Source organism: Emys orbicularis, chromosome 11, assembly GCF_028017835.1.
Source record: "Emys orbicularis isolate rEmyOrb1 chromosome 11, rEmyOrb1.hap1, whole genome shotgun sequence".
NCBI lineage: Eukaryota > Metazoa > Chordata > Testudines > Emydidae > Emys > Emys orbicularis.
The window spans coordinates 64815459-64837718 of NC_088693.1; the positions used below are offsets into that span (position 1 = coordinate 64815459).

The window sequence follows — 22260 nt, forward strand, 5'->3', positions numbered from 1 at the left end:
AAACTGGGGAAAGAGGAGTTGTAGCTCAGCCATGCTAATCTCTTGTCAGCTGTAGCTGGGCCCCCAGTGGCAGTGATGGGGACCGTACGCAGGTCCATGTGGGTGCTGTATCTACAAACCAGCGCTGTTACGGTCACAGTGTTGACAACCCCAAATGTTCAAAAATGAGTCAGACACCTTCTCCTCCCCCTAGCAAATCAGGACAGTAGGGTTGAAACCGTGAGATTCACAACGTAAGTTTTAGGTTCCTTTTTTATTTGCTTTCTGAGCCCTTAGGTCAAACTCAAGTCATGTTTTCAGGCTTTCTGACAAACCACAAGGGCTAGAAACTTTTCAAAATGAAACCTGAGATCTCTCAGCTACGGGAGCTGGGGCTTTAAGGAAAGCGAGACGTGAGATAATTGTGAGTGTTGGAAATGCTGTATTCAGAGGCTCGCAATAAAGACGACGTTTGATGGCTGTGACCAGAGCGCCACGGCGATGGGATTTAGCCGGCAAAACTGACAAATTCACACACTTCTGTGAAGCCACAGGTGGACTTCTCTTTGCAGGCATTCATACCATGTCTGCAGCAGGCTACAAACAGGTTCCATTTGGGTCTTTCTGACTGCGCCCACCAAAGTGGAGTCCCAGCAGCTGCTGGCATATGCTGCCCTCTCAAGATACAATGATTGGGCATTATCAGTGAACAGGATTAAGAAAAAAGGACCTACACCTTGTTTGTTTCAGCATTTTATTAAACAGCTTTCAACCTAAGAGTTGTACACCATGTCCCCAGCGCTTTTCAAGTAGTACATGTACAAGCACAGTCGCTTACATGCTGCTGGAATACTCTGTGCAACAGGCTGCATGAACTTTTTCTTTAATAGGAATTATGTTTAACAGAAATCCAAAAAACCAAGACGGGGGTCTCAAATCAGTTGTCACTACAGGCAAGATGCAAGTTAACTTACAGTAGGCTTCATCTATAGGACTTCCCTAGAACTATTCAATTACTCAAATCCTCCTTCCTGGAGGTCACTTTTTTCCCCCCCGGGTTATTCACCGCAGTGTTAAAAGCTCAGAAACACTGCAGTGAGAGTCTTAGCTAGTCCAAATGAGCTTGATGCTTTCAACTGGGACACCCAGCGAACAGCAAATTAGCTCCACTGTGTTTCCAATTTTTCTAATTAGCTGTCCACACAATCAATGCTGAAACCTGTAGTGAGAAAGTCAATGAAAGCACTGCCTGCAGTGGCAAAGGAGTCTGTGCAGAATACAGTTTACGCTGCTTGCTCAGGGAGTTCACGTAAGTGAGTTGGAGATGATTTTCTAAGAGAGATTTTGTCTTTAGGCTCTATTAGTGTTTCTAGCTACTCACTGTCCGCAGCCTTGAAATATCAAAACCATTTCCACCCTTCTTCAGGCCTGGGGCAAGTTGAGGAATAAGAGGTCGCCTCCAGCAGCCAATGGAAGAGCCAAGAAGCGGGTTCAGGAACTCCAGCAGCCAATGGAGCGTGCTCCTTTACCAGAGCACATTCGTTAGCAGGACAAGAGTTTACTAGGACAGATCCTCAGCGGGTGTAAGTGAGTGAAACTCCATCAATGGATTAATTCCGATTTACAGCCAACAAGGATCTAGCCCATTGACTGGACAAGGTATTCGATCAGTACCAATTTGGGGCAGATTTTCCAGCTACTTTTCAGATGGATTCTTGTTCATGTATCAGGCTGCAATGAGTAGTAACAAGCGAGCCGAGTTACTAAGGTTCATGGAAGCTGATTAAAGAAGTAGGAGGGATTAAGAAGCCGGTAGAGCTACAAATATAACAGATTAAACACTGACAAAACTTAACGAAATAGGTTTCTTTTCCCACAACTTCTGTTTCCAGGCCTGGTTCACCAGGCTAACAGCTGCAACGCTACATATAATTTTAAGTCAAGACCGCAGAAAGTTTTCAAAACTGAACATGAAAGATCACACTTGGCAGTAACTTAACTCCTTTGAACTGACACTTTCAGTGACTGAAGGCTTTCTCCTGCAGCGTTTAGCAGAATATGGTGAATCTGCACAATAGGTTATGGATTATGGATTCTCGTCACTGACAAAATGCACAAAGAGTGAAACACAGTCTGCTTACAAAGCAGAAAGGTGTGAGGTTTAAGAGAGGACTCTGGCCTGTCAGTGATAGCTGTGACAGTTGCAGTCTGCCAAGAGGATGGCATAAGAAATAACTTCCGTCTCCACAGTCCATCACAGTCAACTGCCCAAGAAGCAGCTCAGTTAGAACTGCCTACCTCCATGATTAAGAGAGAGAATACTTAGGTGCCAACAGGAGGTAACAGTCATAAGATTTCATCTTTTGTTTTCCAAAGACAATACTCTAAGCTTCTATCACTGTTACTCATGACAAAGTTAAATGGACAAAGTTACATTCAATAGAAAAAAATTTCTCCCTGGAATTCAGATACATAAAATAGCAAAGCTCTGAGTTTGCATATCCAACAAAATACTGTACATTTCCCATCTTTAGGAACCAATAACAAAAACCACGTTTTTTTTTTTTTTAATCTAAACAAAGCAAAAAGAGCACTAGAAAAATTTTAAATATGGAAAAGAACTGAAACCATCAACAACAGAACGCCTTTACTTTACAAGAGATGAGTTTGAAAAGAGACTCAAGCAAGCTCCATCTCCTTGTCCAACGGATGTGGAGTGCAGTGGGATTCATGCAGGGAACTGCTGGGAAGGGTTTTATAGCTCAAATGCTGGGAACTTGGCCTTTGTTGGTACCAGGAGATCAGCAAGAAAATATATTGTCCCAGCCATTCCTGAAGGAAAAAAAGAAAATTGTTATATCTCAAAGCATATAACAGGGAGATTCTCATTGCACGTCAGTATTATTCTAGAGTAAATCATAATGTCTGTGAGTGTGCATCATGGAAGACAGGGAACCAGGGGTCATTTTCAAAAGCACCTACTTGACTCAGGAATCTAAGCCCATTTTTCCAAAGTGATGTAGGCACTTAGAGCCAGATTTTTAAAGGTATACAACTGCTTAAGATGCAAATAAGATGCAAGTAAATCTCCTTAGGCGCCCATTTGCAGTTGTAAGCATTGAAATACCTTTAAACATCTGGCCTTTCAATACATCTGGTTTTCGACTGGAACACCTGGTCAAAAAGGGACCCTGGCAGCTCCGGTCAGGGCTGCTGACCTGGCCATTAAAAGTCCGTTTGGTGCGGGGCTGACAGGCTCCCTACCCAGCTCCGTGGAAGTGGCAACATGTCCCTCGGCTCCTAGGTGATAGGACGGCCCGGGGGCGCCGCACGCTGCCCCCGCCCCGAGCACCAGCTCCACAGCTCCCATTGGCTGGGAACCGTGGCCAATGGGTGCTGTGGGGGCGGCATCTGTGGACACAGGCAGTGCGAAGAGCCGCCTGGCTGCCCCTGCACCTAGGAGCCTAGGGACATGCGACTGCTTCCAGGGAGCCACCTGAGGCACCCCGAACTCCCTCCTGTGCCCCAACCCCCAGCCCTGATCCCCCTCCTGCACCCGAACTCCCTCCTCCCACACCCCAACCCCCTGCCCCAGTCGGAACCCCCTCTCGCACTCCGAACCCCTCAGTCCCAGCCCGGAGCCCACTCCTGCACCCCAAACCCCTCATCCCTGACTCCACCCCAGAGCCCGCACCCCCAGCCAGAGCTTCCTCAAGCCCCTGCCCCAGTCCAGTGAAAATGAGTGAGTGAGTGAGCAAGGGTGGGGGAGAGCGAGCAACAGCTGTAGGGCGGAATGGAGTGAGTGGGGGTGGGGCCTCAGGGCAAGGGTGTTTGGTTTTGCACGATTAGAAAGTTGGCAACCTTATGTCCTAGTTCCATGGACGTGAGTGGCTCTGTGATTTATGGTGGCTGTGGAACTGGCCCACGGTTCCCCCTGCTGGCAGATTTATGGAGCAGCATAGGTATCAGCATTTGGGAAAGCTATCTGTTGCCCAATCATGGGGTAGATCTATGGCTTCTTTTTGTCCATTTCTCCATTGTTCTTTGGAGGCAAACTGAAAAGGGCCTGCACAAAATAGTAAGTACACAGAGTGCAGAGGTTGGCTGGGCAGGCAGCCTGCAATTACTGTAGGTTTAAACTGTCCCTAATAAAGACTTACTCCAGTGAGAGTTATGAACCGTACCAGAGCTGAGCGCAGGAGGACTCGGTGCTATGCCAGCCTCCAGCCCTCCCAGCTGGGGTTGCAACAGAACAAGGAATTCCAGTTGTAGCCATTATCCACTGCTGTTAAAATCTCATTCAGAGAGGGTCAAAACAGTGGGTGTGATTCTCCTGACGCTGATTTTAGGGGGTCTTAATGCAGTTACTCTCAATTTACACCGGTGTGAGATCAGACTCAGGATTCAGAACATATTATGTAGAAAAGGCTGGACAGAGATTACCTTCAAAGAGAGAGAAGGGCGTATCTGGAGTCCGGCACCCATGCTCCCCATAACTCAAACACCACTCTGCAAACTGAGGAAGGAAGAACAAAGCGTCCAAACTTTGTAGGAGACCTGACATGGACGTTAAAAATACAGACACTCCCCCCAGCGTCCTCCAGATCTCCATCTTGTCATGACAATTGAACAGAAAACAGGCTGTTGCCAGGCACTGCTGTTGACTAGAGCCCAGCAGGCTGTTGGTCTGAGGGACAGTGATGAGAGTGACTGTTTAAGGACTATACTGGTCTACGTGAAATGAACTGGTTAGTGCTAGCTGCATCTCTGCCAGGCTAGAAGTTAGATTACAAAGGAAAGAACCATCACGCAGAGTGCAGAATCAAACCATCCTTCAAGGTAACTGGCTCTAGAATGTTAGTAACATTCCACACTAGCCTGACCGGTTCCTCTCCTTAACAAAAGATGGTCCCATGATTTTCTATCGGATAACTTCTTTAAAAGGTGAGCTATCCCAGCCAGCATCCCATCTTTCCATGACCCGGTGGCAGGAGTCTTTCCTCTGTGTCTGTTGCTCATATGGATGCTCACCTTGCAGGCCCTGTACAAGTATTTCATGTTTTGAGTGAGGTTGTACAGCATTAGGAAGGCATAAGCGTTGCCAGCTGTCCCATGGCACAGCCCATAACCTTTCTTCAGCAATCCCCACTGCCAGATCACTTCCGCGCACTGCAGCGCGTCACTCAGATACTGCTGGTCAGCAAACACCTGTGGAGACGAGAGAGAGATTCCACTCAGTGCAATTATCCTCTCAGCATCCACGCTAGGGTGGAGCAGGCCCCCACCTTCTTGGTTAATTAGCTCCTATCGAGAGTGACCTCTCCTACTTAAGCAATGGCACCGTGACTTTGCCTTCTACTGTCAAAGATTTTTAAAGTGATAAATGAAGCAGTGTCACCGTTATTTAACTCACAATGAGCTGTCACCATTAGTCACCTGCCACAGAATGAATACAACACATGGCTGACTCCACAAGCAATGAGAGCATCCTGCACTTGGGACAAGACACTGGGACATGTTCAGAAATCATTCATTAAAAGTCTAATTTGCATTTTGATTGGTGTATAAGTGTGGGCATGCATGGTAGCGCTGGTGGGTTATTTCATTAGAATATTACATGCCCTGACAGAGACTCCTGGCTAGAGGATTCTCTGAGATCAAGTTCCATGTGTAAAGCTCTCCTGTCACCGTTTCCCAGGACCTCCTGTACCTTATAGGCCTGTGTGAGCATGTAGATCACGCCAGGTGCCCCGTGACACCAATGGACAAGCAGGTCTCTGGCATCATCAATACAAGGGGGGTAGTTGCCTGATGGGAACTTCAGTTGGCAGACATAATCCACACTGGGTTTGACTGTGTTATGCAACTTCACTTGGCTCACGCCAAGGCCGGGCTGAAACAGACAGACAAGATAGGCTGTTAAAACGTGAAAGAAGTACTGTACAATTCCCTCCCCCAGCTGGCAATGCTAGTTTTAGAGGCATAAGCAATTTATGCTTCAAAGATGACAAGAGAGTTTGGCGTTACCGATTCCTTCCAGCTTCTTCAGCTGTGCTACGTCGGCTCATATCTTTCCTCCTATACAGACAGGCTAGGAGAACGGTGGGGGCAGGCTGCTCAATGCCTCGGGTGCGGGCGTGCACCTGGGCATCCTTTAGTGCCTCTTCCTCTGCAGCAACAGTGACTGGCTCCAGAGGGTTCCCAAGCCAGTCCCCAGCAAGGGGAGTGTGATGGGGTGTTCACCTTATACTAGCCCTGAAGGGGTTAGAGTAGCTCAGAAGGGACAAATGAACCTTTAGGCTGCACCTCAGGGAGGGTCAGACTTGACTGATAAATTACTAATTGCTGAAGCCCAGCTTGGGGAGAAGCTGGGTAAGGTATAAAGCCAGGAAGTTTGCAGCAGAAAGGAGCTGCAGTTGCTCTCTGAGCACAGAAAGGTGGGTAGGGGGAAACCCGGGGGCTCAGGGGTTGGGGAGAGCAAAAGACCTGGGCTCCTGTCCCTGACAGAAAGGTTCACCCAGAGGAGGTGTGGAGAAGAAAGCCTGTAGAAGGCAGAGTAGGAAGAAGCCCAAGGATGGAGCAGTGAGGGTTGAGACTGTGTAGACCTTATCTGCTGGGTGGGCCCAGGTTTCCCACCAGCCAATGGGAAATGGTGCAGGATTGGTGAAGTGGACAGTTGGTCTGGCGAGACTTTGATACACCAGAAGGGGAAAACTATATCGTCACCTGGATGGAGGGCTGGGTCACAAAGAGAGAGCACCTCCCAGTCCCAGAGAGTGAGAGGGACTGCGGGGCAGGCGAGCAACAGAAGGGGGTGCTCGACTCGACAAGGGCTGATCCCCAGATCCAGTCACAAGGGGGTGCCCCCACTGGTGAGTGAACACTGTTACAGGGAGAAAAATAAGGGGATCCCTTTGGATTTTAAGAGGCAAGGAAAAGCCTATCCTACAAATCTGAAGTGGTTAGGAATTGCTTAGAAGATATGATCAGGATTAATGAAATGAAATGAAGCAAAGAGAAAAACTCAGGATAACTATCAGGAATGATTCCCAGACTCCAAGACCTAGCAGATCACGTCACCCACGCAGAGCACCACCACCCCATAGTGAGCTGCAAGGCCAGCCCAACTTGAAGATCTCAATTCTTATTTGTACACAGACCATGTAAACAGGTTCAAGGGTAACAATGAGTTTAAAACTAAGGGAGCAACTTCACCATTGACCTCATTGAAAGCAGGAGTGGATCCTCTGTGTCCTCCTCTAATTGCACCGCATTGGCCAAAAACTATATAGACAGAGTTCTCTTTTAAGTTGGCAGCTCTGAGCCCCTTGGAATGAGCATTTTAAGCTAAGAATCATATCATACCCAAATTGCTAACGTGCAAATTGAAAATCAATACCTGTGCTGTACAGCCACCAGTGATAAAGAATTGCACAGAGTCTGATGTCCTCCTCTGTACCTTCCCTGGTACACTTTCCCTGTAAGCATATGGTGTTTGGCTGCTCTTTTCTATATCCCATGTATTCCAGATTCAGCTTGTAACTTCATTGTATAGGGAGCCAAGATGCCAAAATCAGGCTCTCTGAATCCCCATGATTTTCTAGGTACCTAAAAGTTAGGCATGATGACACTTAAGTTTCTTTATGAATCTAACTCTAAGTGACTAGCCACCTCAGAAGTGTTGTAGCCCCCTAGAGAAACAGAGTCTGGAGCATTTTAGAGCTGTTTTGAAATAGGATTTAAACCCAACAAAAGAGAGCATCTGATGGACAGCTGACCATGATTGACACCAGTGTGACATCACTAATAGCCAATCAGAAAGCTCCCCAGGTGTCCCAAGTTCTAATTGGAGGGCATTAGAAGTGAAACTGCTGGGAAGGCCTTTTCTCTCCAGGTGTCTCTCACCTGCATAAGGTAGTAATAAATTCCTGCCAGGCCATGGGCGGCCCCTATGTAATACTCCTGGTACCACTCATACATCAACGGGCTCTTGGCTGTGAAGTTCCTCCTTTTGGCCAGGCTCTCCCCGGATGCCACGACTGCATCGCAGACCTGCAGGTGGAAACCAGAGGTGAGCGACAACAGCTTTGAGGTATATAATCTCTTCCCTCCAGCCTGGCAGACAGTAGCCAGTACAGCAGGTATCACAGTGCAAAATACAGTCATGCACCTTTGTTATTCTGCACATGGAAATCCTAGCTTGTGAATGGGGGAGAGGAACAGGGGCTTCTTCGACTCTAGGCACAGAATCCTAATGGATTAGGAAGGGCATTTGGCACAATATCCCTTAGGAAGAATGGGGCCTGCAGCTGGAGGTTCCATGCTGTGGCCTTCACACGTGTCATGTCATGTTTTCACACATGCCAGAGTTACCTAGACCAGCATCTATTTTCACCCTTCCAAGGATGTGCTGGGTGGGAAGCGACAAAATACAGAGGACAAACGAGTAGGATGCGGGAGGCTAATTCAGCCTACATTGGAGAGCAACTGGAGAGATGACAGGGTACCTGCTGAATATAGTTTTGAGGGATTTTTTCCGCTCCGAAATGCTTGTTCACGAACAGCAGTGCGTACAGGTATCCCATGCGCCCATAGAGCATTTCATCAGGTGCTCGCGGGTCAAGTTTGTGCAGCTGAAGCAAGCTGGAAAGAAAGATTCAGGTGAGGAAGTAGACTGGCAGGGATGAGCTATACAAAAACACCCCCAAACTGTAACTCCAGTTGAAGGCTACTAGACTGGAACTCAGGAGATGTGAGTGCAGATCCTAGTTCCACCACAGGCTCACTCTATGTGACCTTGGGCAATCTCAGTGCCTCAGTTCTCATCTGTAAAATGAACATAATCCTGCCTTTGTCTTGTCTATTTAGACAGTCAGCTCTTCAGGGCAGGGGCCGTCAGTTATTATGTATTTGTACAGCACCTAGTGCACGGGGTCAATTTGGGACTCTAGGCATTACTGGAATCCAGATAATGTTGATAGTCAAACCCAAGTTGATAACTGCGTGGGTAAGGCAGGATGACCCTTTAAAGCAAGGAAAACGTCTTCTCCATTCCCAGCTCCCCCATCACATGCCATAGCAGGGCTTTCAGAAATTCAGCTTCTGTGCCACGAGGCACTTCCAAAAGTGATAGGCATCAGTTTCACTCTGCTTCTGTAGACGTCAAAGGGGATGTTACCAAAATGGGAGCAGAGCTGAGCCACGGCTGACCATTTTTGAAGATGCCACCCCTTATGTTTAAAAGTCTTGACTGTGAAAACCCAACAGCTCTCGCGCTGTTCCAAAACAGCTGGGGTCATCTCCCGAATGAGGAGCGAAGGCGAGGGGACTGGGGGAAGGAATGTGAATCACTTAGGCAACAGTGCACAGTGGAGTGGGAAAGGGGTGGTTATGAAATACCGAGCCTCTGTAAGGTGCAGAAGAAACAGCCAGTTGCTCTTCATCCATCTAGGCTGGGTTAACTAATTATAATCGCAGGGTCAGTCCAAGTGCAAGCACCACAGGCTTCTTTCAGTGCAGTCACCTACCACAGGAGTGAGAGTATGGATTGCCTGACGGCACCAGACTTTAAACACACCGGCAACACAGAGCAAGGAGCCCAACATCGTTTGAAAAGTCCTCGCGTCATTCTTCAGATGATTAGCACGCTGAAGTTGGTGACGCTCCTGCAAGCGTTAGCAACGATTGACAACTCTTCACTTGGGTGCTTTATGACCCAATCGCACAAGATGCAAATTACCCTCCATTTTGGCCTCTCGCCACTCTTCCAACAAGGTCAGAAGTTCCTCCCTGTCAGAGCATTAAGTCGGCGGCAAAGAGGAAAGTAGTATTTTTTTCCATCCCCGGGGTCAGCGGCCTGGAAAACACTGTCACTTTCAAAATGACAGCATGGGTGCTGCATTTCCTCAAGGCTGCTCCTTTCAGTGCCTCTTGCTGCCACTCTGACAGGCACAAGGCACAGGAACTGCACCCCCGAGGAACCACTGGTGCAGGGCTCCACGTCACAGCCGCGTGAGGGAACAGCAAAGGTACAGTGTCAGCGCTTGCTCTTGGGCAGCACATTCTTTTTTAAAAGGACACAACAGCCAATTGTCCAGAATCCCCTGGGATCAGATGGAGGGCGCTGTGTTCCGGCTCCCGGCAGCAACAAATCTTTGCTTGGTGTTGGATTCAATGTGACTAGAGATATTTAGAGAGCGAGGGTCTCGAGGCAGATTTGGTCCAGGTCCTCACAACAGGCGGCTACCGAGTGTTGCGCTGCTCCCCCCTGGATGTTTCCCAGACGTGAGAGCAAGTCACTGACTTCTCACCCTGCCTCCTAAGCATGTGCAGGCAAATGTGGGTGGGAGTGGGAGGCAGGAGCCTGTCTCCCATACACACTCCCCCAAATCAGGCAGCAACAGGAGATCTCCCTGCCTCATGCTGCTGCCCACAATCCCCTGGTGACCCTATTTCCAGGGAGGATGGGGGAGAAGCAGCTAGAGTGTGGTCTCCTGGTTGCTGTGTGGGAGGAAAGGAGTGCCTGGAAGGGCGGGGCTGGGCTGGGAGGCTGTAGTAGGGGGTGGGATACCTATAGCAGGTGGAGTGGGAGTGCCTGGGGAGATGTCAGAGCCTGTGGGACTGTAACTGGATGGAGGTGCTTGGGGAAACTGGGCGAGGGGGTGGGTAGATGGTATGTCACGAGCAGGGGTCTTGGGGGAGCATGTGAAGAGCTCCCTGTGGCAGTTTGGGGGGTGAGGGATGGTCTGGAGCACCTAGGCCGGTGTTTGTACTGCTGCTGCAAGCTGCTCCCCCTAGCTGGAGTAGTGAGGGGAGGAGGAGAGGAAGCCTGCAGAGCAGTTCCTGTCAGCATTTGTGGGACCAAACCGCAGAGTAAACAGGGGAATCAAAGATAATATGGTCAAGAGGGGCGGGGCTGCTAATCGTGGGTGTGTCGCACAAGGTGCCAGACGCCTGGCAGCCCTGACAGTACCCAGAATGCCATTTTCCAGCAGGGGACGGTAGTAAAGGTACCTGACAGTTAGACACCCCCGGATACTAAAACAATCTATTAACTGCTGAAAACTAACAGTTTCAGGAAGAAGGGAAAATGCGGCAGCGGGACAGGATTCTGTGCACCAATTACTCTAGAAGCAAACACCTGATCTCCCGATGGCAGGAAAACCATGGAACACAGTGTGTAAGAATATAGTCCAGGTTTTCACTGGCTGTTGGAACACTGGCCACCGTGAAGTGTTAGAGCCTCTCAGGGGGATAAAGCACATTTTGGGGTCAGGAACTCATTTAGGCAAGTGCAAGCAGCCCAGAAAAAAAGAAGCTTGTGTGTCTCCCACTGCAGAGAAAGCTCTGCTAAGAGGCTCACTTCAGCCTTTGTACAGCTGGGATGCACTCCAACGCACAGGGACCCAAAGAGAAACAGGCATAGTGATTGCTATCCTTTCTCCACAGGAGAAACTAAGAGCTTTCCACTCCAGAACTCAGCAAACTCTTTGCGAGCTCAGTAATAAACTGAAAACCCATTCCGCCTTTTGATTAATGGAAATATTTCTTGTAGAAAGCAGCTTTTCCTATTTTAAGGGTACTATGGCCTGCTCTGAACAATCCGGGGGCAGGCAGTAGGAAAGTTTGACCTAACCATTGCTTCTTGAATACCCCATTTTCTTTTCTCTGCTTGCCTTTCAGAAGTAACCCATTTCCAGTGCTTTGTCCTCCAGATGCCATTAGATGGCAGTGCAGAATTAATCTGAATTTCTGCTCTGCCACAAAACTGATGCAGCAAGGGACAATTACAATAAAGAAACATGGGTTTTGATCTGTTATAATTTGGGGTTTAATTCCCCCTACAATTGTACATCACAGTTTGAAAGAATGGTGTCCAGATGTCCCTTTTGTAGGCAAATATATCTACATCACATTTGCAAGCTTCACCAATATGATGCAATGCTGACCAATGCAATATTGTTAAGATCACATGTATATATTTCCAGAATAAAAAAAAGGGACTTTTGTCTCTAGACTAGTTCAAGCTGCATATTTCATGAGCACTAAATTCACACCAAAAAGAAGAACATCTCAATCTCAATTAAAATTAATGGGAGCTGGGTTTCCAAATCCTTTAGGCAATTCTGAACCTTCCTCCCCCCCCTTCATTTTAAAACAATTGTGCTGTATGACCCGCATAGCCAGATAATGGAGGCTATTCAGCATATGTTTCTGCAGTTGTTAGGATCTGGTAGATTTGTTTACTGGTCAACTTTAAATGGGAAGTTTGCCCCACGGTATTTCTCATCATTTTAAGACCCCTTCTGTCATATACTCTTGAAAGCTTACAATTGAAATCTGCTCCTCTGCTAAGTGTTTTTTCTCTGTCACATGCTAGCCCTATTCAGGTAGCGTACAGCGGCTTGTGTTTAAAAAAGAACAACAAAAATACAGATGAAAATACAATTTAAAAACAGACATAAGATAAAATGAAAAAGATAAGCCTCACCTTGACAAAATGTCCCTTTAACTGTAAGGGTGGAGCTGGTAAAAAAAAATTCCAAATCTCCCCCTTCTCTCCACCCCCCTCCAAAGAAAAAGATAATGGGGAGAAGTCCGGACTAAATATTTCCAAGTTTTCCCCCATTTTCAACCAACTATAGAACTGGTGTAAAGTTTTCAAAAAATCCAATTTTGTTTAAGACTCTGAAAAATGGAAACATGAATAACAAAACCAACCAACCATGTGCAGTTCCCCCAGCCTGTCTGGCCAGCTCTAGTGCTGTGGCAATCCCTGCTCAGTGACAGTACAGCCATTCTATCCCCCATCCAGAAAAGCAGGCTGTAACAAGGGCCAGCTAGTCAACCAGGCTTGGTTTACGTCCTTAATGACAACCATTTCTCTAGGATGTGAAGATTCTGTTGCATGCTTCTTGTCCAGCTAGTGAATGCTCTCCTTCAAACAGAGCCCTACAGCAGAACCTAACAAGGTTGAGAGGGATGTTCTGCATGGGGAAAGCTAAGTACCAACTTTGGACACCAGCTCATGCATCCAAAAGCAACAACTTGAGGAACAGGCGGGCAAAACCAAACCCCGAAACGTTACCGAGTGATGCAGGCTTCCGACTGCGTCTCATCCTGTAATTTATGGTACACAACGGCAGCCACTGCCAAAGGTCCAGCATCCCCGCACAAGAAGGTGATGGAGCGCTTTGTCAGACAATTCAAGCTCTTCTTCGCGTACGCCTCTGCTACCTGGAGGTAGGAAGGGTCTCCATACACATCATACAGGTGCAAGTAAAGCACAGCAATGCCTGCAAAGAAATAAATGGGTTAAGCCCAGGGCATGGATCAGCTGTTTTATTGCTCTCCCCTGGCACTATATACTTTTGTTGCTCTAACTTTAAAACATAAAATCCCAGCTGCTTATGGTGGAGCCAAAAAATATGAAGCAGATTTCTTGATCAGCTTATCTGTACTGGGACATTAATATCTCCCTGCTTGGCCACTGGGTGACTTTGGACGTGTCACTGCACCTCTCTGCCTCAGTCTCCCCATCTGTAAAATGGCAATAATTGTGAAGTGTACAAAGTGTAACTTTGTAAAGTTCTTTTAGATCTACTGCTGAAAAGCACCATACAAGGTGGTATTATTTATATTTATTTTTTTGGCCACTTGCCAAATAGCAATGACAAATACATAAGCATTAGTGATAGACAAGAAAATATCTGCAATACAGCAGCTGTTCTCAACCTCAACCATCCTGGAACCTCCTTTTCCATTGCAGGACACCAGCCTCTACCAGCCTCTCATAAGAACGGCCATACCGGGTCAGACCAAAGGTCCATCTAGCCCAGTATCTGTCTACCGACAGTGGCCAATGCCAGGTGCCCCAGAGGGAGTGGACCTAACAGGCAATGATCAAGTGATCTCTCCTGCCATCCATCTCCATCCTCTGACAAATAGAGGCTAGGGACACCATTCCTTACCCATCCTGGCTAACAGCCATTAATGGACTTAACCACCATGAATTTATCCAGTTCTCTTTTAAACACTGTTATAGTCCTAGCCTTCACAACCTCCTCAGGTAAGGAGTTCCACAAGTTGACTGTGCGCTGCGTGATGAAGAACTTCCTTGTATTTGTTTTAAACCTGCTGCCTATTAATTTCATTTGGTGACCCCTAGTTCTTGTATTATGGGAATAAGTAAATAACTTTTCCTTATCCACTTTCTCCACATCACTCATGATTTTATATACCTCTACCATCTGTCTGGGACCTCCCTCCCATCGAGCAATATGGGAATGGCAGGGTCCCCTGACACCTGTTGGTGACCTCTAAGTTAGAGAAGCCGTAGACTAAACTGGACGTTCATAGAAAAGGAGAGAGACTGAGAATGGCCTTTATTTCTCTCTGCACAGAGAATCAGCTGTTTTCAAGAAAAGTATTGTAAACAAAGAGATAATTCCTGCATACACACACCACACACTAATTCTGAGTGCAGCCCTTGTCTGAAACATAAAAAGCTATTCAAGAGTCAGGAAAATGCATTCTTCTGCCCCTGACTCTTCCATACCAGGCATCCAGCTACATAAACAATGCTGCTGTTAAAAGGCTAGGTCACTGGTTTTGCCTGGAGTCTTGCTCTGTCCCTCTCTCATCCCGCTCTTGAAGCCTGTTATACATAATTGAAGAGTCATCAGCGTGTCGTTATTCAAAAGGTCTGTCACAGTAGATAGAACCTCCCTTTTAAACACCCGCTAGTCAGAAGGCACCCTCAAAAGGATCTGTGGGCTCGGGGTATCCTCAAAGAATATGTATCAGAGAAGCTAGCGGCCTACATCGCTTCCAGAAAAATCTCATTTCGCCCATTACAGTATGCTTTCCATCTCATTAACCGTTTCTAAGACGACACAGGTCCTGTGTTTAAGCCTAAATTAATAGAGCCAATGTCTGCAGATTTCGATCCAGTTAAAAAAAAAAAAAAAAAAAAACAGCCTGAAAAATTACTTTCCACTGTACTGGGAACAATTTTAAATTTAGATCATTTTCTCATTTTGCATGGGTAATCTCCAAAGCTTTGTGCTACAGACAATTCAATTTCACATGTATATTAAGGGCAAATTTCCATTTCCTGCCAAAGTTAATAACCTTGTCCGCTCTCTACGCAGTTCAGTGTTAGTATTTCCACAGAGAGAAGCTCAGATGTACAGTACCATCATTCAAGTTTGTAAGGACGTGGGCATGAAGCTCTTTTTAAAGGGGAATACTTACCTACTAGGTCTTTCCATGACCTATCACCATCTTTAGATTCTTAATAGGCCTGATATCAATTTAAACAGCTCAGACTATGGAGTTACCTGTTTTAATGTTTAGCTTTTCACTTCATAAGCAGCTGCCATTGGAACAAGCTTAATTGTTTATGTAACTACCATGGTAAGAATAATGCCAGGATTGAAGTCTGGAAAAATAAAATTACCTTGTGAGTTTTTCTTCCAATCCCTTCTTCCCCTTTTCCCACAAAAATCTCTTTTAGCAATGAACAATTGTTTGCCAGAAGCTGGGAATGGGCGACAGGGGATGGATCACTTGATGATTACCTGTTCTGTTCAGTCCCTCTGGGGCACCTGGCATTGGCCACCGTCGGAAGACAGGATACTGGGCTAGATGGACCTTTGGTCTGACCCAGTGTGGCCGCTCTTAAAGGCTCCAAAAGCATCAAAACACAGTTAGGTTTGAGAGGCTTTGCAGAACTGTAATGTCGGCATCACTTCCCAAATGGGGCAAGATTTTCTCTACACCCAAAAGCTTTTAAAATCTGGTCTACAACTGTGAAGAGCAACACCCAACCTGGAGAGGTGACTTGCAGCAAGCATGTTTAGGTAGCTAGATACACCAATGATAGACTAAAAAAATAAGAGCATCAAATGTAGGTTGACCCATGATTAATATCTAGACAATGTATATTAGAGGCAGCATGGTTGGAGGACAGAGTATGGGGTTTTGAATCAGGAGGTCCTAAATGATAATCCCAGCATTGCCACACACTCAGTCTGGCTTTGGGCAAGTCACCGCGCCTCCCTGCCTCAGTTTCTCCATCTGTAAAATAAGGGTAAATACCTAACCTCCCAAATGTGCATGGTAGGTTGAAGATGAGCTAGATAATATTTGCAATATGCTTCTAATGTGTAAAGTACCATACAAAAATAATTATTACATAATGAGGGATGGGGGGCTAGGTAGAAGAGGGGATCAGTTCCCCTAGCTTTGCACCCCTGGAAACCTGGATCCAGTTGAATTGCTTCAAACATATGTGGCTGTCTCACTCCGATTCCCATTTGTGCCCCTCAGAACTACCACACAGCTGGCAGTCTATGGCCTGCCAGAGCAGAGGATCTGAAGGGTCTATTCTAGATAGACATTATGGTGATAAGGGTGGTGTCCGAACCTGAACATCTTCCTGTTGTGCATTAAGCAACATGGCTAACATCTGTCACATGTCGTTAGTTCTCGCTCTCATCCTTTCCCCAGGGGAAGAGCTGTGCGTGCAATGGAGTGCTCTGTTTTGATAGGGTTGTGTGTTGGGGGGTTGTGTTGGAACAGTGGTGCATTTGTACAGCTACATGGGAGATCCAGTGCTTATGACCTTTACTTTAGCACTTGCTAAATCCGTTAATCCCAGTAGCACCAGAGTTGTAAGGTGTTTTAGTTTGTTTAAAATCTTGTCACAGTATAGGGCACGTATAGTTAGATCTTCCCAACCAGCTAAAAGACTATTTCATCCCCCCACACACTAGTTAATGGAGAGGCTGAGATGCTGCTTTAGGTATATACTGAGTTCAGGGCTTGTGAATGATGCTGGATTGTCAGCAACCCTGTAAACTGCAGGCCATTGTGATACACTGCTAAGGGACAGCATAAGCAGTAGCAAGGCAAACTTCTCTAACTTGAACCATGCCGACCCTGAACAGAAGGGATCTAAGGCAAGGGGATAGCATGCTTTCAATATCAATTCAATCTTAGTCCCTTTATCCAAACTGCTGCTAAGGACACCAATTAGACGGTGGTTTTCAGTGTGCAGTCCACTAGGAACTGAACTGCAGTGAACTCGTGTAACAAAGGTCATGAAACTGCCACGAGATAGGAGATTTTTGGTTATTGCTAACTTGGACCAGATTCAGACCTGCGATCTGGAGGGAGAAAAGACTTCGCACTCCCTCCATCAACCCTGAAAAGCAAACCATCCAGCGTCCTCAAAGCAGGAAGCTATAAATGGGGGGAAACCCACCTATAGTCGCATCTAGTAGAAAATATGAAGTTGCTGTAATTAAACTGAGGATGGGGGGAATCATGCACTGGGCTCACAAGATCATGTGCCTTTGTAATGTTCTGTAACACCTCTCAGCACCAGAATTCACACGCACCAGATGTGAGCAAAGTTTGGGGGAAAGAGGAGAACTAGCTGATTTCTCTTAAAGGGACACTAGCAACTTGAATTTTAAATAGTGTGGCCCAGCGGTTAGGGACCTGGGTTCTATTCCTGGCTCTGCCACTGGTTTGCTGGGTGACCTTTGGCAAGTCACTTAATTTCTGCGTGCCTCAGTTTTCCCATCTGTAAGCCGGGGATAGATGATGATACCACCTCCTCTGTAGAAGAACTTGAGATCTATGGATGAAGAGTGTCAGCGCTTATCTAAGTATTATTATTAAAGTAACTGAGTTTTTCAAAGAGCATTTCTCAAGGAGCACACCTTCACTGATGTGTACAGAATTAAAAAAAAAAATCTTTAATTTTTTAACTAGAGGTTTTCAGCTCTGTTCTTATAAGTCTTTCAAAAGTAACCCCTCCAAAGATGATCAGACCCATCCCTCTTCCCATTCTTTTTGATGCACATGCCTGCCGGCTACCTCTTCTGTCTCAGCTTTGCTGCAGCTCGCATGGGCAGGTGCCCTGCTGCATCTCAGGGGTGAAAAAATTCACCAAATTCTATCAGAAACAAAATTCTCTCCTTTTGCTGGTCTCTGATAAACTGGTATCTTGGAGGGGCCGGGCCTTGGAGAGGGGCCGAATGAGGGCTAGTTAATGTTTGGTGCTTGGAGCACGTCAAGTAAAAATGTCATTTAATTTCACCATGAAGACAGACGAAAGCGAAGCACCCTTTGAGCAGTATATCTCCAAGATACAGTCAGTAAAGGCAAAATTGCAGTTGACTAACCTCAGGGAGAATATTCTCTGTATTTAGTATTTTCAGTATTACTTATTTATGGTGTGATCCAAAGCCCACTAGAGGCAATGGAAAAACTTCTATTGACTACAATGGGCTTTGAATCATGCCCTGAAAACATAGACCTTTTCTGAAAAGTGACTCTGTAAAACAACAGGGGGGAAATCCATATTTTTTGCTTCTTACAGGTCTCGGTATGTGCTCAGTTTTCAAAAAGATTTTTGATCACACTTTATAATGAAGTCCTATTTATAAATACTGTAGTATATAAAAGGGTTAACAAATGATTAGCTGTTTTCTAAGTATTACTCATTTGTCATAGATTGACAAAGAGTCCAACAGCTCACTTGGTTGCTTATACAAAAATGCATAATCATCTGTAACCCGTGATGTGTTTATAGCCATCTATAATATATTACTCATGTCTAATGTGCTTATAACATCTATTAATCATTTATTAACCCTTTTCCAAACCATTTATAAATGGAACTTTATATTAAAGTGTGACAGTTAATTTCTTATTGTTGGCCCTGCAACGCAACACGTACTCGAAAAGTCAAACTGTATTCTTTCCATCTCACACGAAGTCACCAGTCAGAAGAGTTCTGTAGGCCAAACCGCGTCCTCACTAACACCTGTGCAATCCGACTGCTGTCAATGGGATTATAGGGATGTCAATGACTGGAATTTACTACATATTTGTTGCCACATGAGAAGGAATAGAACCAAGCTTGCACTCTTGGCTGGGTTGACTCATCCAAGAGAACAGGAACAGAAATAAAAAATGATCATTGCTAATATAGGTTGCTAAAGGCAGTGGACAGGAATGAATACAAAGGATATAATCGGTGGTGTACAAAGGTGCCATTTTCACATCATTACTCTTCAGAGCAGAAATGCACTATAAGACCACCCCTTTGTTCCATTTGCGACCCAAACACTAATGCATCATCCTCCCTTTCCACAAGCCCATTAAATCCACAAGTCCAATGGATTTGGAGAAGTGATCAATATGGGACAAACCTACGCTCATACAAATACATGTACCCGTCTCTCTCCTCTATAGCTTTACTTTACGGATAAAATGATGAATGGAGTAATTCAGCCATAGGAAAGATGCTCTCCCAGAGGTGAAAGTGGTTAGGGGACCCAAGACACCTCCCCGTGTGACCTTGGGCAAGTCACTTAGCCCCAGATCCACAAAGATATTTAGGCTAACCCCCAGCAAAATCAATAGACGTTAGAGCCAAAATACCTTTGCAGATTTGGGTCTTTGTCTGTCTGTGTGCCTCAGGTCCCCATGTGCAAGTGAAGACAGTAGTACTGTCATATCTCACAGGGATGATGTGAGGGATTCAGATACTACACGATAGGGGCAATGGATGGCTAGAGAGATATCTGAGTGTGCCATTTCTACAATCCTCGCTGCTGCCAGCCCTTTCCTCAGAACCCACAGGGTGGGATTCCCAAAGGTGATGAGTGCTGGCCTGGCTCTGCTCCCCCCCCTGAAATCAATTCAATGGAAGCAGAGCGAAGGCAATGCTGAGCATCTTTGAAACCCCCACTCGTAATGTTAGGGTTATCAGTGTGACTGGAGCAGAGACTAGCTATAATTGACCTGGAGGGCTCAGTTGGCATCTGAATGGTATAGGGGTGACGGAACAGGTCAGCCATACATTTTATTCATTGTGGGACAGTCTGTGGTGGTTGTTTTTAATACGTACTTTAACTTTTAAACACTCAGTCTAAAGAGCCAATGTTTTTCTCCCCCTTAAGACTTCTGAGTTTTAAATTTTTCTTAACAAGCAGCAGTTTTCCTTACAAGTGATGTGACTAAAGGACGGCATAACTCATCCTGACCTCCATAAAATGGCATTACTCATTTAGATTCTGCCTCCGCTTTCAGACTAACAAGCTAGTAACGATGTTGGGGACCATTTTAAATAGGACTTCTTATATTGACTTTACTGCCTCCAAAACCACAAAGAGCCTGAGATCCTAAATTAAAAACAAAGGATAGCTTCAGGATCACTGCAGCTCATGCCGTCCTAGACCCTTAGTGGCCACGGCACAGTGCTGTCTGAGTACACACTGGTGATGGGAAACCCTCAGAGATACCAGGTCAGTAGGTATCAGAACCCAGACTCCCTCTGTATACCCCAGGCTTACCCTTCCTTCCAACCCCTGCACTCTACTTGGGACAGGGTGTAGAAACCCCATCCTGCTACCAGCCAACAAGGACGTGCAAGCCTAGACAGGTGAGCAGAAGGAAGGCCACGAAAGCAGCTACTCCAGAAATAGGAAGGAGAGAGGCTGTGGGGAAGAAGGCTCGTTGCTGAGACTTGTAGCTGTGGGTCTGGGGAACAACCCCTGACCTGGGGAATACTTGTGCATTTCATGTTGGTGTCTTATCTGCTTTTCTGGGATCTGGAGATCCCTTTTTCCAGGGATCTTATGCATTGAGTTGTTATACTGTCCCTCAAAACACTCCCCTAGTAACTCACCTTCCAGCCTCCCCACACAGGTGCCCGTTTTTGCTCCTCAACCTGCCCTCCATAGCTCTGGTAGCCTCTCTTTTGGGTCCAGATGTAGCCCACCAGTCAGCCTGTGTCCCCCTTGTGCCTGACCCGCAGAGGATGAGAGTCTGTTACAGCCCCCATCTAGAGAGACTGGCTTTCTAGACACTGCTAGCTCTGGAGGTTCCTGGTTTGATGACCGGTGTTGGCCAAGGTGGCACTCATCCTGCAAGCACTTCTGGATTTCAGATCCCTGCGATCTGGGGCATGGGAGCACGTACCAGATTTCCCACTCCAGGGAATTCTAGCGACGGCAGAGAAGCTACTATAGCTCCTGGGCTTTTGTCTAAGTCACTTACGTTTGCAGAGTCAGTGTAAGCTGCCACTCAGTCAGACAGACAGCATTGGCATCCACTTTGCACAAGGCGCTGGCCACCGATGAATTAGGCCCTAGGAGTCTGGATAACGGACTGTGTCTGAAACACTACACCTGTCCATCTATCCCTAGTGAAAGGTGGTCTCTTCGCAAATGCTTGGCCCTCCCTTGTTGCACAGTAACTTAACCAAAAATAGTTTACCATACAAATCAGAAAGAGTGATTCTCTTTCATCTTATTAGGGCCTAGCTCATGACCTTGCGTTCCTTCAGAGAAAACTGGGAACAGGCTGATGGTCAGCATTCCTCTGGGTCATATACACCCTCTGCTATCCCTGCAGCTCTCATCTTTTAAGTTCTCTGTCTCAGACACCGGTAACTATGGATATGGCTTTGGGGAAGGTCTGGCAAAATCCTGACTCTGGGGAGGGAGAGCCATTTCTTGGTAGCACACAATGCACCTTCCTTCCATACTCCCTCCCCACCAGCAAAACATAGGAGATACACGTGAGCTTTGTGGTGTTATTTGTTTCAGAAGAGCTCAGGGTCCCAGAGGCAGCTGAGAACCACATGATAAACTAGCAGCTCAAAGGAGTGCATATATTTTCAGAGCAGCAGAGTAAACAACTGCTTGAAACCATAATAATGGCTTGGAAAGGTCAATATGTAAATTACTAGCATCCTGGGGCTACAGTTACTTGCCCTCGTTTTTTAACATGTTGCCTAACAATCTTGAAACAAACACACATTTCAGGCACATGAATCTTCGCCCTGTCTCCTTCTAGTTCAAGCAGACTCTCTTTAATGTAGCACCGTGTGTATAAATAGATGAGATGCCCAAGAACCTGGAGAACTGGCTAGAGCAGTGGTCTCCAAAGTGGGGTGCGCGATCAAAAAAGTTCGGAGACCACTGGGCTAGAGGATCTGCAAATGCATAGGAGGGCCAGCTTTTCCTCGCTCCATTTCAGCTTATGGATCGGGCTCATAGACTTAGAGATATAGTATGGTCCAGTGGCCAGGGGGCTGGATGGGGACTTGGGTGTCCTGGGTTCTAGTCCCAGCTCAGCCAACTGGGTGACCTCAGACAAGTCACTTCTCCATTTCTCTTCCCATCCTTTGTCTTGCCTGTTTAGACTGTACACTCTTCAGAACCGTGTCAATACACAAACTGCAGGGGGTTAAAA

At 46.4% G+C, this 22260-nt stretch overlaps 1 protein-coding gene across 1 annotated transcript in view; it reads right to left on the reverse strand.

Moving 5' to 3' along the window:
• Positions 1–729: 729 nt before the first annotated feature.
• LANCL1 (LanC like glutathione S-transferase 1) overlaps positions 730–22260 on the reverse strand; it is a 29641-nt gene continuing 8110 nt past the window's right edge. The window contains exons 4-10 of the mRNA XM_065413158.1: positions 13067–13274; positions 8487–8622; positions 7885–8031; positions 5690–5872; positions 5011–5187; positions 4423–4495; positions 730–2811 (exon numbers count right to left, since the gene is read on the reverse strand). Of these exons, the coding sequence (XP_065269230.1) occupies positions 2735–2811; positions 4423–4495; positions 5011–5187; positions 5690–5872; positions 7885–8031; positions 8487–8622; positions 13067–13274 (1001 nt within the window). The 3' untranslated portion in view covers positions 730–2734. The remainder of the gene's footprint in view (positions 2812–4422; positions 4496–5010; positions 5188–5689; positions 5873–7884; positions 8032–8486; positions 8623–13066; positions 13275–22260) is intronic.